At 36.2% G+C, this 18,251-nt stretch overlaps 1 protein-coding gene across 1 annotated transcript in view; it reads right to left on the bottom strand.

Moving 5' to 3' along the window:
• The window catches only part of LOC145679555 (nose resistant to fluoxetine protein 6-like), a 66,796-nt gene extending 65,378 nt beyond the window's left edge, over positions 1 to 1,418 (bottom strand). The window contains exon 1 of the mRNA XM_081750131.1: positions 1,330 to 1,418. Coding sequence (XP_081606257.1) covers positions 1,330 to 1,369 — 40 coding nt within the window. The 5' untranslated portion in view covers positions 1,370 to 1,418. The remainder of the gene's footprint in view (positions 1 to 1,329) is intronic.
• Between the last annotated feature and the right edge of the window lie 16,833 nt (positions 1,419 to 18,251).

Raw genomic sequence — 18,251 nt, 5'->3', positions numbered from 1 at the left:
TATAGAAACAAAACCTGCTAAATCCACTTTTCAATTTTGTCAGGAAACGAAACGAAAGTGACTCCCTTATGTTTCAGGATTGTTGAACAATTGTTTTTCTTTACTGATAGATTTCATTCATCTTCATTAAGTAGTGATCACTAAACAAAAAAAATGTTCAACAATTCTGAAACATAAGGGAGTCACTTTCGTTTCGTCTCCTGACAAAATTGAAAAATGGATTTAGCAGGTTCTGTCTCTATACCCTGAATTATAAATAACAGGCATACATCAAATGGAAAAATAACTCAAACAGTTTTGTACACACGCATGCATATGCACTGTTTTCTCTGTCTGCCGTTAGAAAGCGCTAGGAGCAAAGATGGCGACTAGTTGCTGCATGACGATAAAGATTTTCTGGATCGTGTCGTCTTCAGTGATGAATTGACATCTCACCTAAGTAATGATGTGAATACTCATAATGTTCGCATCTGGAGGTCAGTAAATCTCCACGAGATAGTACAGTTGCAACGAGACTCCCTAAATTGAATGTTTTTGTGCCATATCCCGGTGGAAAGTTTATGGACCTGTCTTTTTAGGTGAAGTAACTGTAAATGGTACTTCTTATCTTGATGCGCCACAACTAAGTCTCTTTCCTCAATTGGAAGAAAGTAAACAGAGAACTTTCATTAGCTGTAAGTGGCGCGCAGCCTTACTGGCATAAAAATGTATGCGATTGGTTAAAAAGACTTTCTATCCGACCGCTGAACTCGCCTGTAAGGGGCCGAATGACAGAGCTTGTTTCGCATGGCCTCCACGTTTACCAGGTCATACGAAATGCAAATTTTATTTTTGGGATTCATAAAGGATCGTGTGTGTGTGACTCCTCTACCAGCTGACCTACCAGACTTAAGAAAGAGAATAGAAGCAGTTGTTGCAACAATTGTTCAAAACTCATTAATCAAAGTTTGGGAACAACTCGACTATCGACTCGATGTGTGTCGTGTGACAAATGATGCTCTCATTGAACACTTGTAGCAAAAAGTGTTTGATATTACTGCTTCATTTGATGTACTTTTTATATATATATAACTGTACGTTAAATGTAATAAATATTATAAAATTTAACACTCTCACGTTAATTTTGAAACACCCTATATATGAATGGTATACTAATAAAAAAAACGTGAAAGTCTTATGTCCTTGCCCATCGTCTGTGAAAACTTGAAATGGCGTTACAGCTTCACACTGGTTGACTATAATACAATATATTCAATCTAAAATATGTAAATATCATACTAATTTTAAAATTACGCGTATTATAAATAAAATATCAAGACAAAACTTCACCTTGTTCTTTCCTCATAACAATTCCTTGATCCAACAGCATTTCGTACGATGTTGCAACAATGAGCAGAAAACAATACACTATTAGGCAATATCTGCATGAAATAAACACAAAAGAAAATAAGTGAGTTTCATTTCACAGTTTGAAATTTTGGTGTACTTCCAAACTATGTTATTTCCATATTCAAAGTTGAAGTAGTACATTTATAACTATGGTTGCAATAACGGAACAAAATTAAAAGTTCAACCTATTCCTCGGGCTCTGAATCCATATCAAAAGACCATCATTTGATGTCTCCTACTGGTTTTCTTCTATGTGGATTAAAACCGGAAGCGGTAATTGATGTCTCACTTCTGGTTGCAATAAAAGGAACAAAATCAGAATTGAAATATATTATTAATACTGAATTCATATTTAAAAAAAAAAAACTGATTGTAACTAATTCCGTTTTATCCATTATGTGATCATTATTGATACCAAAAAAAAATGTGAATTTTCATCACTTACGGTTTCAACAGATAGATAATTTTGTTTTTGATTTGTTCCTTTCAGCAGCGAGGATATATGAGACGTGAGAGAACTACAGCTTAATTTGGAATCCGAACCGCATGAGTTTCCTGGACACATGAGTTGATTCCAAGGAACAGTTTCTCGATATCTCTTACAGTTTTTCACTGAAAAAAAATTTCATAGGTAAATTTACAAAAAGATGGCAATCTGTTTGCCAATCCTCTATGTAAATCAGTTTACCTCCTATACTGTAAAATTACTAGTACGAAATGGTGTAAAATTACGTTTTTATCAATAAAAATATCGTATTTTCTTATAAATTTACTGTAATTTTTTGTAAAAAGAAAAAGCAACAAATTTTGTAATTTAATCTAAGTAAATATAAAACTTACAAAATGAGGGGTAAATGATTTTACATTGATATTTAGCAATTTAAATACAGCATTTTTTTTACAGTGTAGAAATCAACGTTGAAAGCGAAAGTGCTAGTAAATTTCAACCATTTCGGGTGTCCGTAGAATGTTGCAGTGTTCCCTTCAGACTCTGAATCGATTGCTAAAAGACCGGTTGTTACTCTATATGTTACAGTTTCTGTTCTATAGCAATAAATTTTGAAACCGAAAATATTTAATTTGTACCATTTTCGGTTTGAATAGAGGTTTAATGGGGAGCTGGAATCTATTCTTCGGACGCTAAATCGATTGCAGGAAAACGCTTTTCGATATAATTTACTGTTTTTGGTCTATGGAAATCACTATTGAAACCGGAAGTACTAGTAAATTTCAACCATTTCCAGTTTAGGTAGAGGATTTATTGCAGGTGGTGATGATATGTTCTCTTGAGACGCTAAACCGATTGCTTGCAAAACATTATTTGTCATAATCCGTTCCCGTTTTTGTTGTATAAAGGTAAACATTGAAACCGGAAATGTTTGATCTCTACCACTTCCGGTTTGGAACCTATTCTTGAGACGCTGAATCCATTCCAAACAACCTCTTGATATTTTTGTCGTTTTTGCCCTATGGAAATCAGTATTGAAACCGAAGTAATAGTAAATTTCAACTTCAGCTTTGGTAGATTATTGTGGATGACAGGGATGCAAGCAGGGGATGGGCGCTGAGGGTCCGGACCCCTTCCCCCAAAATTTCGATTTTGTGTAAATTTAGCCTAACTTTAAGGGTAATTTTAGAAATTTTAATATAAAATACCCTCATATTGAGTTTGGACCCCTCGAAATAAATTTTTGCGTATGCTACTGGCGGATGTTGCCTTAAAACGCTGAGTAGATTGCACAAAAAAAAACACACACACACTTGTCGCTATCTACTACCATTTTTTGTTCTGCGGCGAAAAACTTTGAAACTACACACAGAGCCCGAAACGATTCAAAACGACACCAAAATGCATGTGTTCAAATTTGGGCATACTTTAATGTGTACAAATGAATTGCCGTCTAATGGTAAACATAAGGAAATATGTTGAGTTTTGACATTACGGATATGTCCGCCATAACATAAAAAATGTGAGCAACTATAGGATGTAAAATGACCTATTGCCCTGTTTTCATTAGTTTTGACGGATTAGTATGTTATGTTTTGATCATTAGGGCAATTATATCATCGTTTGAGATGATATAATTGTACGTCAAACATTTGTACACATGCGCGGAAACGTGAGGCGGTTGTCTTTTGCCTCTTGTTATCAGTGTTACCAATGTAGCACTTTGTCGCTTGATCTAGAAATATTTAAGGATATTTTTATCAAAAACAATTGGTTCATTTATATTGTTAGAATAAAAATTTAGCACCTTTTAAATGTTGTCTAGTAACTAAACTAGCATTATTTCCACTAAAATTAATATTTCTAGCGTCTTCTTATAGTGTGTTTAGTGACATTATTCACGTTGTTGGCAGTGTGATACTAACACTGTTTAGTATCATTACGACATATGTGTGTGCCCTATTACGGACAGGTTTGACATATATTTTTATGCCATATTAATGTCTTCGGGCTCTGTGTGTAGAAATGGCTAATTTCAACCACTTCTGGTTTGAATAAGAGGTTAACGAAGGAGTTGGGGATGTTGAATTGATTCCAAAAAAAAAAAATCCTTTCTTTACCGTTTTTGCTCTGAGCTATCGACGGACAGGCAGACAGACAGATGGACATAACTGCTCTATTAATACTTCCGTTACTTATGCGTAACATAGTTTGGAAGTCTACTAAAACAGGAGTAAATAATTATTCCTGTCTAATAAATATTAATTATAACACAATGATTACTTATAGCAGAAAAGGATTAAAGCAGTAAATGCGTCTTCGTTAGGAGGACACAAACAACATAGACAATCTTCTAGCAACAGTGACATTATTATTATTATTATTATTATTATTATTATTATTATTATTATTATTATTATTATTATTATTATTATTATTATTATTATTATTATTATTATTATTATTACATATAAGGTTGATCAAGTGCTATATATGGAGTATTGCATTGTATGGTTCAGAGATTTAGATATTAAGAAAGTTAGAGAAGACATATTTAGCGAGCTTCGAAATGTTGTGTTGGAGGAAAATGAAGAAGATAATAAAATAGATAAAGAGAGAGAGAGACAGAGTTACAAACAAAGTTGTTTCCAAACGGATAGGAGAGAGGAAGATGCTTTTAGCCAGAAGTCAAAGGCCAATTGGATTTGGATACATATCTTGCGAAGAAATGGTCTTCTTCCTGCCTCCATAGAAGGAATGCTGGAAGGAAAGCGAGGAATAGGAAGAAGAAGAACACAATTCATCCACGGTTTGAAAAATACAAAAAATGTTGGGGGTTAAAAGAGGAGGCTAAAGATGCAGAAATATGAAAAAAAAAAAACATTTCCAAGCCCAAAACTAAAATACAGAAAACTCATTAATCCCAGGATCTGCCAAAAGTCATAATATTTAATAATAATAATAATAATAATAATAATAATAATAATAATAATAATAATAATAATAATAATAATAATAATAATAATAATAACAGTGCATAAATAAATCAACACTTTTCACTTGTCTCTTCAAAACGTCATACTTTTGATGTAGAAGAATGTTTCCAATATGTGGGTTTACACCAATCGTTTTCAAGTGGCCATTGTATGACGTAGGGGCACGCTTTTTTCCCTTAAGATATCAGATGAAGCCAATGGAGGAGAAATGACGAGATATGCGAATGAAATGAAACAAGTGTTTAGTAGCACACGAATATAAGTATCTGCAAAACCATCAGCTACGCAGCCGATGTTCTTGTTTCATTATTACCATTGTGTTTATTAACACCAGCTTTATTACTTTCTGCTCCTTTTCTTCCCTGCGCGACTGAGAATGAGAAAACCAACGAATAAAGTCTCAGAGCATTCAAGTGGAAATGCTTGACTTATATTAGGAATGAGAAAAAGTGGTTTTCTTTTTATCAAAACCGTAAACCGGTTTGTAGACAAAACCGATATTTTGGTTTTCTCCAAAACCAGATTGGGTTTCCACCGAAACTGGTTTTGGTAGAGCACCAAACTGATTTGATAGTAAACTGAAACTTGTTTTGATAGAAAATTGGAATCTATTTTTTTTTTTTTTTTTAATATATAAAACGAACATCGGTTTTCAAAAATCTGTTACATGAAAATTTTCAGAAAAGAGATTCGTGTGTCCACCACTAATTTAGGCTATATCTTTCAATTAATAATAGTCATGAGGAAATTTTTTGTCTAGTAAGAGAAGAAGCTTTAGTTCATTAACAATAAATATATTTTCGTAAATAATATGTTTGAAAAGTCTTTTACGTGAAAGAAACATGCAAGTGAATTACGAACTCAAACATGTTTCAAGGGTAGATAAATAAATATAAAATTTACAATAACAACAAAATCTAGTTTGTAAGATTGTTTCCGGACATAGCAGTAAAATTGATTACGTAACATGTGAGAATTTTAAAAAAAAATGAAATCTTTAAGTTTTACGTCCCACGGTTGTGCCGGTTAGGCTAAAGGAGACGGTGATGATGAGAGATGAGTGAAATGGTGGAATGAAGAAAGTGGGAGGAAACGGGAGAACCCCGAGAAAACCCACGAGCACGGTGTTTGTCCACCACAAAGTTCACTTGGCGGAGGCTGGGATCGAACCCGGGACCCCAAGCACCAGAGGTGAACGCTCTACCACTGAGCCACCGCGCCCCCCGTGAGAATTTAATGTCAAATGTTCTCATAACATTATTAAGTTCATATAAAATACTTGGAAACGTTATCCCTATTCTTACCAGATGAGAGTTACTTCCAGTAACCATTTATAAACAAGTAGTGTCATGTTCAAGTCTGTGTAGTAGGCAGCAAACTTTAACAAGGATAATGGAAAGTTTGAGGAGAATGCCGTACCATTTGGATCATCTCTTTACCAACCTACCAAGATGAACTTTGGTGTCTAACTTAATAAGATCCTTCGTTACCCTTTCAATTTTTTTAAAATGATATCTTTAATTTAACGCCCCCATAGATATTGAAAGAATTGATGGAATAATGATGTGGGAGGAAATGGGAAAACCCCAAGAAAACACCACGAACATAATATTGTCGACCACAAACTCACATGACCTGGAGTCAAACTAGGGAGCCCTTAGGGACACATGTTACTACTTATCTACCATTGACCTTGTGTGCTGCCTTCCAGTCTTCTTTACACATAATTTTCTTTGTTTTTCTTCTCATTTTAGATGTTATAAACGTGTCGTGTCGTTTCTTCCCAAGTAGCGTTTCGTTCCTGTAGCATTTCGTCCCAATCCCACCACGTGTCGTATCGTTTCGTCCCAAGCAGTATTTCGTCTCAGTAGTGTTTCATCCCAATTCCATGGACACGAAGCTTAGGTTTGTAGCATTATTTGTAGCGTTTCGTCCAATAGTTATACACTCTCTCACACACATACATGCATTGATTATGGTTATAGTGCAATAAGTCCATTGTTAACCCAGCCAGAACTTCGTGTCCTCTTTTATTGGCACCTCTCTGACAGAGGTGGGCCTCTAGTATAGGCTTCGCACTCAGCATATACGAAAGATGATAGTAACTGACTCATTGACACCATGGACCAACGCAGTTACTTAATGGATTATTTTTTTTTTCATGGAAATAGTCGAACGTATGTAAACTTTTTCTTATCAGGAAGCAAAGCAAACATTGCAGATGTAAGATTGATCTCTTCTCTAGTGCTTCTAAAATCCACATGAACTATATATAACTGAGAAAACTGCTTGCTAACACTCCTAAAAGTTCCATCTCAGAAAATATTTCTTCCTTCTAAAATTTCTGGAACTAGCAAATATTAACAACACTAGGAACACAATCGTGGCTCTCTTCTTTAACAAATTCTCCGTAACAAATTCTCTTTTCCTTTACATGGCCGTGCAACACGACGCCAAATAACTTCACCACACTTCCTCTCCGTCTTCTTTGTATATCGATATCCATTAAATATCAACTGAGTTGATCTCTCTTAGTTTCAGAAAACTCCAGTGAAGAACGCTGATACAAATAACGTTAGCAAGTGTTCGTTAGCTAGTAGACCTATCCGGCTGTGCTGCCACCTAGTTTTAAGTTTCGCGACTTATCGATTGATCGACGTGTGAGTCGTCACGTGTGTGTTACTGGGACGAAACTCTACTGATTAGCCTGTTCACTAATCTATAAAAATAGCTCGAAACGAACTGCCACGGATTCGCATTGAGACGTAACTCTACTGGGACGAAACATTGCTACATCGGGACGAAATGCTACGGATTTTGCCTTGGGACGAAACGCTACTGGGACGAAACACTACGAAACCATTATCAAGACTTCATTATTGTCTTATATCTATCTCTTGTCGTTACTCCTCCTTGGGAGTGAGCTCCTTCGTGGCTAAGCGGTTAGCGTATGAGCCTTTGCCGTGGGAAACCCGGGTTGATTCCCGGCGGGAGCTCATGTGGTTCGGATTCCACGTTAAAACTGTAGGTCCACGTCTCATATAGCCTCGCTGCTGAAAGGGACGCTAAACTAAAACAATCAAATCAATCCTCCTTGGGAGTATATTTTCTTATCCACATGTTCTACATAATTGAGCCATTCTTATATAGAAGGTTGATTACTTGCGACATCTTTGTTTCTTTAGGTCATTGATTTATATGAAGAAGTTTTTTTTTTTTTTTTAATGATCATGGATTTTAATGGTAGGATTTTACTGATTTACGAATCTTTTTCAAATCTAGTTAAATATTCTTTGCTATCTATGTATCCAGATGTAAAAGTGGATCTGAAAAGGTAGGGGACGCATAACGTCAAGCCGTCCCCCCTACCTATCTTTGTCCATTGTATTTTCTTTTAGAAATTGGGGAACGCCACAGATAATTATCTAGAATTGGGGGGACGGCATCCCCCCCACATTCTCTCTTATGTATCAATTTAACGTTATTTAAATTTTGATTTATAAATATTAGTTATACGCACCACAGTATTTAATTTTCGTAAAACATTTAACAAAAGTTGACACTATATCCTGGTTAAGCACTCACACTGTCTCACTTTTTCTAAATATTCTTTACAATTGGCCGCTCAGTGCACAAGAAAATTAAGTCCATTTTTTGTCATTTTGGACATATTTCATTTTTTAAAAATGAAATCTTTGAGTTTAATGTCTCACGATTATGCCTCTTAGACCATGGGAGACAAATTCCATCTTTAAGATCTGTATCTGAATTTCTTTGATTGTCTAGACATTGTAAATAACTCATAACTTTTTTTTAAAAAAAAAAAAAGTTATAACTTTTACAGCACATGAACCTAGGCATACTGTTCAAACTTTATGTCTCTTTCTCTGAGAACTTTGTAATTGGACTTGATTCCCTTGTGCTCTGAACTCCCCAATTATCTTAACGCTGCTATAGGGCAGCCCAAAAGTACAGTCCCGTACTGATCAGCTCACTAAATTTTATATAATTCTTATTGTATAACGACTCTATAGAAAAGCGTCGTTAACCTGGTTCGTCTTGTAAAATATAAGTTACGAAGCGATAACTACTTTTCTTTATGCAAGAATCAACTCAGATATTCAAAGATCATTAGTCTCACCTTTATTGCTTGATATGTCTTAAATATTCCTTTTTAAAACCGTGAAATACATAAATTCACTTGACTAGGTCTACACATAACATGTACATAGTCACAACTATCCCATAATAATCTCTGACATATATTAAAAACATTCTTCTTTTCTGTTAATTTAAAATGAACATTCTACTAAGTATATTACATATTTATGAGCACTTTTTGCCCACGGTACAGGTAAATATTATACAAACTAAAGTATTTCGTTATAGAAAATGTCGCCCGACAAAGGGACTGAATATAAAAGTCATGAGTAGGCTTGGCTTTTATATTCAAGAACCACTGGTCTGATTAGATTAATGTTCGTACATTACATATGTTCTTTATATTTTGATCACACCTCGTATATATCTTCATTACTTTTTGGTTAACCCTCATATATATATAAAATATTTATTATCATTCACATAAATACATTCACAATAAATCTTTGATTTCATTAATATTTATCTTTTATCACATTATTATTTATTCTTTATTATTAAAAACATCGTCGCTTATAAATATAATTAACGAGGGTGAAACACAAATTATCAAGATTACTAGTTTCGATCATTATTACAAACGGTGATATGACAAATAATATTTGTTCTTTTCGGGCGCATTGTATAACAAATAAGTTAGATGTTGCAATTGTAATGTATACATAGTAGCACTAAGATGTCCAAAATAAAGAAGAATTTCACTCAAGGTAGTCATTGAATAATTGATTTTATAGAATGGATCTTATTCTTAACATAATCTTTGATAATTAAACACAAATCAATCTGATATAAAATAATTTTTGCCTTTAACTAATTATAAATTGAATTATGATTCTTCACATTAATAAGAAAGAATAAAAATTAAACATAACCTACGTTTGAATAATCAAATGGAAGTAAATAAATTTATTTTACAGAAACAAAAGACACCTTTTTGTTATTAAATAAACACATTTTTCATTATTATTGTTATTTTTCATTCTTATTTATTTGATCAAGAATGTTGGGTGCTACTAACTCTTTAACTAGATGCATTTCAAATATTTATAACCATCGTTTTCATTATTAATATTAACACAAACTTTAAAACGAAAATTCACAAGAATCTATAACCAACATGGGTTTAACCTAATTTCGTTAACGGTAATCATGTTACATTCGCACTGGCATATGAATCTAATAAAGTGCACTGTACCGCACAATCGTGATTATGTTCTACATTAGGTTGTACATGTCTTTCATCGTGATTTGAATTTTGATACGAAGTACCATCTCGTGAACACTGATTATGTCTATACATAGGATTGGTAGCATCTCTAGGATTTCGACATGTATTTCTATTGTTTTTGTGTCTACTTCGGTTGATTAGGTTAGGCGGATTCCCTACATAACCTTGTCTATTTTGTTCATTTTGATTGCTAGAGTATACTCGTCTTATGTTCGGTTCATTATTATTCACACTTCGGATATTCAAATTCCGAACAGGGACCAAATGATCTGAATTATTCTTATTTTTACCCATTCCTGATTGTGTTAGATTCATAGCATGGTATTGAGTTTCGTAGCATTGTACAAGCATTAATAAATGACTGAAACTCATACACTGAGTGGAAAATAAGATCTGCTGTAATTTAAATGGAAGCAAATTGCGAATCGATGCAATTATTCTTGATTCCGATTGCAAGGGATTAACAACCTTTAATTCATTATAGACATTTACAACAAACTCTACAATAGATTTGTGCAATCGAGGATTGAAATGTTGATTTCTAAGAGTGGCATCTCTGTTTGCCAGCAAAAAGTCATTTTCGTAATTCGCGATCAATGCCGCTTTAAATTCCTCATATGTACTAATGTGATCACGTATTGCCTTAAACCATAAGGAACAAGGTGGGAGTAATACATGGGGTATTAATTTCATGTATTGTGATCGGTCGATAGACATTATATTGCATTCATCTTGGAATTTCTCTAAGAAGGAACTAGCATTTTCATTACACTTACCACTAAATTTACTCATGGCTTTGATTTCGCTCATCTTGACACTTAACTTTACCTTTCTTTTCTCACTCCTTGTTCTTGTGGTGTGATTGTTCCGGTCCGTAGCGTGCTGTGTCATGATATCATTTATATTTCGTTCATCAGTGATCTTCGGACAATTTTCCTCTAATATAATATCCTCCTCAGATTCCGGCGAAGGCGTATTTATATCCGGTGATTGGGGAAACTCGAAGCGATCACTGCCCAGATTATTGCGATAAATGTTATCTCTAGCCTGTAACGTTTTAATTTCTTCCTGCATAGTAGCCAACTGGATCTTTTGATGTTTAACGGAAGATTCTATTAACGTTAAATCCTTTTTTACAGCACAGATTTCATGATTTTGATGATCGTGCTTTTCTTGACACTCATCGGCTATCCTTTTTAACTTCTCTTCAAACTGCGAGGATATGTCGTTCATCACCTGGACGATTGTTTGTTTCGTATCGTCTGATTTCAGTTCTATCCGTTCTATTCGTTTACTTAATTCTTCATACTGCTTGCTAGCTTCGTTAAATTTCAGTTCTATCTTCTTTTCCATGGTCTGGTTAGCTTCATAGAACTTCAGTTCTATCTTCTGTTCCATGGTCTGGTTAGCTTCATAGAACTTCTGTTCCATGGTCTTGTTAGCTTCGTTGAATTTCAATTCTATCTTCTGTTCCATGGTCTGGTTAGCTTCATAGAACTTCTGTTCCATGTTTGTGTTAGATTCATTGAGCTTCTGTTCCATGGTTTGTTTTATCTCAGTCGTCATTTGCATAATTTGTCGCTGCACAGCTAACAAAAGTCGATCCTCAGATGACAAACTTGGTGTTGCACTAATTTCACCTGGATTAATGGTATTAGATTCCTGTTGCACTATTTCACTATCCATTTTTCTTTTGATGACCTTACCGCTTCGTAATACGGTTAAGTTCGTATTCATAAATGGTAATATCCAAGTAAATTCAGCCCTACTTTCCTTCTTCGGGAACTGAATTTTCAAAAATCCCGGGTTTGGTAAACAAATTTTTATAACGACTCTATAGAAAAGCGTCGTTAACCTGGTTCGTCTTGTAAAATATAAGTTACGAAGCGATAACTACTTTTCTTTATGCAAGAATCAACTCAGATATTCAAAGATCATTAGTCTCACCTTTATTGCTTGATATGTCTTAAATATTCCTTTTTAAAACCGTGAAATACATAAATTCACTTGACTAGGTCTACACATAACATGTACATAGTCACAACTATCCCATAATAATCTCTTACATATATTAAAAACATTCTTCTTTTCTGTTAATTTAAAATGAACATTCTACTAAGTATATTACATATTTATGAGCACTTTTTGCCCACGGTACAGGTAAATATTATACAAACTAAAGTATTTCGTTATAATTGTTATCCACGGTTTCTTTATTATTTGTTCTTAATGACTTTTTACTTATATTTTAAGCTCGGAACAGCCGAAGCAAAGAAACCTATAAGCTAGAATATTATACTTGATCAATGGAGGGGTGTATACGTACTTTTGGGCCACCCTGTATATCTTTCCTTACAGCCAACACCTCTTTTGTCTTTTTGTTTTTGTTTCCAGCCAAAGACCATCTCCCTTGCGAGAATTTTGTTTCCTGTAAAATGGGGATTTTAGGACATACTTGATTTCTAGGTATTGTAAAGTGGATATTAGATTGGTTCTTTCAATCGTGTCACACTGAGCTCCTTCGTGGCTAAGTGGTCAAAAATGCTGTCGGATGTCGTAGCTGAGTGAGAGAGCTACGAGTCTTCATACCGCGAGGACGTGCTTTGTCGCTGGTGCGGTTTTTGTGGCGTGAGTGTTTGAACTACGCAGTACTGGTTATTGATATACTATTAGTGCCTTTCATTATCTGTATATATATATAGATAGACAAATAGAAGTGATATATATAAATTTGTTTCTGTGTTGATACTGCATATACTGCATTGATATCAGTATGTCCCAGAATATTCGTACGAATACTGTGAAATTCGAATTCGATAAGAGTACAAGATCCAGGCGGCCATTAGCACTTGAGATACATAAATGGCTAAGTGAGAACTTCGCACCCTTATTAACTGAGGCAACGGCCATACAACTGCATAATGAGGAATATTGTATATATGTGAAAATAGGTGATGTGCATAAGTTTAATGTATTTATGTCGAATAACCCAGGAACAGTGAATTTCCGCCACAGTGATGGACTGATAAGTGAAGTACGAATTACTGACGCCGCCTCTGCTTTGACTCGCGTACGCGTTTTGGATTTGCCTATGGAATTGCCGGATGAGATGGTAGTGAATGTATTAAATGAATATGGAACTGTACATAACGTTACTCATGAAAAATGGCCTGCATATCTCCCATACCCTATTTATAATGGAGTACGTATTATTTCCATGGAACTGAAAAAACCCATTCCATCCAAAGTGTTTTTTGCCAACCAGAAAGCCTCGGTGATGTACCAGGGGCAACAAACAACGTGTTGGATATGTGCCTCCCCCGGACACGTCCAGTCCTTTTGCCCAAAGAAGAGAAATGTAAAACCACCCGCATCGCAACATGCTGAGGAACTCCGGATGACGGAAATATTTAAAGGAACACTTCCATCTACCAGGCGATATGCGAATGCGCAAGTTGCTGAGACTCTAACGCCAATGAGAACCCCGCCAAATGAACTGCCGAAAAGTGATAATAGTGTGCCTCCTCTTAATGATGAAGTTGCATTTCCGGCTTTATTCAAACCCGTTGATGCATCTCATTCGTCTCTAACTTCTCCAGCGATAGCGAGTGAAGTGACGCCTTCTGCCATCTCTGGGCCTACTCAAGAACTACCTTCGCCAGTGCGCGCTTCTGAAACAAGTGAAATGTGTGAGTCGTCTTCCCTGAGAGTAAACATAGTAAATAGTAAAACCCCCGAACAGCAATTAAGTGCCACGTATATATTGGACGAGGAAGCTGATTCGCTGCCTTTAGGTAAGAAACGAAAGCCAAATCTTGCTGATTCCCCCCAATCGAGTGATGTGTGTGAAACTTTAACCGAAACTTTTAGTTATGATTTAGATACTTCCTTCATAACATCTAATGACCAAGTAGAAACAGTATCATCAGTGGAAAAAGTAGAAAAACATGCTAATCAGTTGTCTGTTGAATCTATCTACTCGACAAAATAGTCTGGGTCCAGAGTCAGTTCCATAGCATATTTCTACGTATTGTGCATCGATATGTTGATTGGCCTTGTACTTTCTTTCCCTCAGACATTTGTCTGCCTTTATCTTTTTTTTCTGCAGTTGTAGTATTATTGTTTCCAACAGTAATATGCCTCTGCCTAATGCGCGGTCATTTTGTACACTCAATTTAAATGCTATATCAAACTTCTCTAATCAATGCTTACTGCAACAATTTGTAACGCAAATTGATGCCGATTTTCTTCTGTTTCAAGAAGTGGCATTCTCCTCATTTTCCTTTTTACCGGCATATACTGCTATTATTAATCAAGGTGAACATCAACGGGGAACCGCTATTTTGTACAAGAAAGGTATACAAGTGGACGATGTAAGATGTTTACCTTCCGGGCGGGCAATTCGTTGCCGCTCAGAGGGGTTCACAATTATTAACATTTATTCACCATCGGGGACGCAAAACCGCTTACGCAGGGAACAGTTTTATAATGAAGACATAGTGCCGTTGTTACCAGTAGTACCAGACAAACTTATCATGGCAGGAGACTGGAATGCGGTGGAATCACCATTAGACACGTCAGGACATTATATACCATGTAAGGCTATGCAAACTCTTATCTCACAGCTTCACCTACGCGACGTTTGGTTATTATGTCATGCAGAACGACAAATGACGTACCGCTCCGCCCGAGTACAATCACGTTTAGATAGGATCTATATATCAGACGTATGCCGGCTACATATTACAGAAGCGGCTTTGCGCATCCCCTCTTTTTCTGATCATGTAGCCGTCTACATTACCTGCAAGTTCCAACAAGCTGTGAGTCGATCTGTTGGTCGCTCATATTGGAAATTGCCATCTCGACTTTTAAACCGAGCTGATATTAAAAACATGTTCCTTCGTAAGTGGCAGTATTGGTGTAAACAACAGCGCTATTACCACAGCCTTAATCAGTGGTGGGTAGCTTACGCAAAACATAAAATTCGTTCGTTCTTTCAATGGCAAGCTCGCGAAACAAAGACCGATCTTCTCCATACCCAGGAATATTATTACAAAATTCTGCATGACATATGGTCACAACCGAGCACACCGGAAAATTTTACTCTCATGAACCACATTAAAGCCAAATTACGTCAAGTGGAACATCAACTTTTTTCTCAGTTGTACAGCCGCACACATCTTGGTGAACAACTGGAAAATGAAAAGACCACCTTCTATCATTATATGCGCAATGTGTACCGTAATACCTCCAAATATATAGATTGTCTTAATGTAGGTGGGGAACAAACCCTCTACAATTTTGATGATATTCAAAATGAGTTTGTTCGTTATTATCAGCAAATGTATGACACACCTCAGGATATGTTGATGGACATACAAGACTTTATAGATTTTCCTTTACCGCATGCCCCTCCCGACGCCTTGGATTCCCTCATGAACCCTTTTTCGATCGAGGAGATCGATGATGAGTGTTTTGAAGAAATCTCATAATATCTCCAGCCCTGGGCCTGATGGACTCCCGTACCTATTCTATAAGCAATATTGGGATATTGTGGGTCAGACAGTACTTGAAATAATGAATGAATTATTGCACGCCTCTAATATTCCACAGAATGATGGTATCTTAATACTCCTTCCTAAAAAATCCGGACGATTTTCTCTTGACGACTTTCGTCCCATTACGCTTCTGAATACCGATCTTAAAATATTGACCAAAATGATTGCTAGCCGCTTAAAACCCATCTGTAGCCAGCTCATCAGCCCCTATCAAGCTGCACTCAATCCTACGTATAATATGCAAGCAGCACTATCCAAACTGCGAGATATTATTTCATATTACCAGTTTAAACGTCTCCCAGCCTGTGTAGTCTCACTTGACTTCCGGAAAGCGTTTGACAGTATGACCCATCAATATATTTACGCGGTACTTAAGGCATATGCATTTCCTCCATCCTTCATCAGCCTCATTACTACGTTATATAACAATGCATCCTCCAAAATTCATTTAAATGGTCATTTGTCACCTGCTATAGACCTTAAACGTGGTATCAGACAAGGCTGCGCACTTTCGGTATATTTATTCAGTCTCGGACTTGACCCTCTACTGCAAAAAAAAAAAAAATTGCGAGGGACCAAGATCCACTATTACATGATTTTCACAAGCTTAATATCCAAGCATACGCAGATGATGTTACACTACTCTGTACTGAATTTTCTCATCTTCAGAAAGCAATGCAACATATTGAGCGGTATTCTTTGCTCAGTGGACAAATGCTCAATACACATAAATCGAAGCAATTATTGTTTCATAACTGGCAATGTCCGGATTCCACGCCGAACCCTTGGAACGTGCAGTCGGTCTCCGTTCTTAAAATTCTTGGTATTACATTCACTAATGATGCCAAAAATCAACAGCAGCATATATGGAACCCGATCATAACCCAAATGCGTATACAAAGTCAAGCAGATAAACCACGCGCACTTCCCTTGTATCAACGGGTATGGTATGCTAACGCCTACCTTTGCTCCAAACTTTGGTATGTGGCACAAATTTTTCCTTTAACAGAAATGTATGCCAAGAAAATAGACTCCCTCATTGGGTGGTTTCTATGGAAAGGATGCCTTTTCCGAGTACGACGGTCGGTTCTGTCCCTCCCGTATGCTCACGGTGGTCTCAATTTGATTAATATTCGACAGAAAGCTAAAGCACTACTGTTAAAAAACATACATGTACAGTCTTTAAATGCACATTCACACACTGCACAGTGGTTAACGTGCTGGACAGCCAGCCTTCATGGAAATAACCCTCCTCACTTACGCCATGATAATCTTTGTCCATCCTATCTACGTGACCTCATCTTAAACTGGGCATATCTACCCACCTTGTCCCCAGAACAGGCCGGTAATACACGCATTTTATACACCATACTTCAACAACAGCACGACAATTCTGAAACTGCTTCTATAATCATGCACCATCCACACCACAACTGGTCCGCGATTTGGCAGAATTTGAATCATCATCTCCTCACCAGTGAAGTGAAAAGTCTGTGGTACCAAGCAATTCATAATCTGATTCCCACCAATGAACGCTTGTACGCTATTCATCGCAGTCATACTGACTTATGCCTTATTTGTGAAGACAGAGATACCTTACACCATCGCCTTTCGGAATGTTTAGATGCTAGACCAATTTGGAACCAACTTATTACTTGGCTGGCACTCATCTGCCGTAAACCTAAACAGTATTTTATGGCGAACATTTTTCTTTTCCCTGACTATCACTGGTTTCCGCCAACTCGGAACACAACCGTTACCTGGCTCCTCGGTACTACTCTTTATTACTTGCTCCACAATAGACCTCACTGTACAGCAATTGAATATTTTGATTATTTGCAACGTTCCCGGTGGAAACTACGGCGTCGGGTGGAGGAAAACAAATATTTCGCCAATTTTTTACATGTCATATTTGATTAGTCGATTTTTTTTTCCTAGTAGTGTGAACTTACGAGTACAACGTCTTGACTCTTTGTATTTATATATATTTCTCATGTATAGATTCCAGTTTCATAATTATGTACTGTTTTAACACCCATGGTTCTTATGTAGTGTTGTAACCTGGACTTTGTATTTCAGAACATCATGAATTAATAACAAAAAAAAAGTGGTTAGCGTATGCGCCTTTGGCGTGGGAGGCACGGGTTCGATTCCCGGCTGGAGCTCATGTGGTTCGGATTCCACGTTAATCAGAAGGTCCACGTCTCATATAGCCTCGCTGCTGAAAGGGACGCTAAACTAAAATCAACTCAACTCAATCGTCTCACTGCACTGTATGTTTTAATTTATTGTACAACAAAATACAAATATTTTAACATCACGTAATTTGATTCAGTTGCGTCAACATTCTTTTCCGTCTCTCAGTGGCTAACTTAGCACTAATAAATCTTTGGAGAAGGGTTTTAAAGATTAAAAAAATATTTAAAATTAGCAGAGGAAAAATACTTTTATATAAAAGGTAGCTTAACCAT

The sequence above is a fragment of the Thermobia domestica genome, chromosome 2, assembly GCF_964235325.1.
Source record: "Thermobia domestica chromosome 2, izTheDome1.hap1.1, whole genome shotgun sequence".
Lineage (NCBI taxonomy): Eukaryota > Metazoa > Arthropoda > Insecta > Zygentoma > Lepismatidae > Thermobia > Thermobia domestica.
The sequence above is the reverse complement of the archived record's forward strand: the minus strand, read 5'-3'. Positions and strand labels throughout refer to the sequence as shown.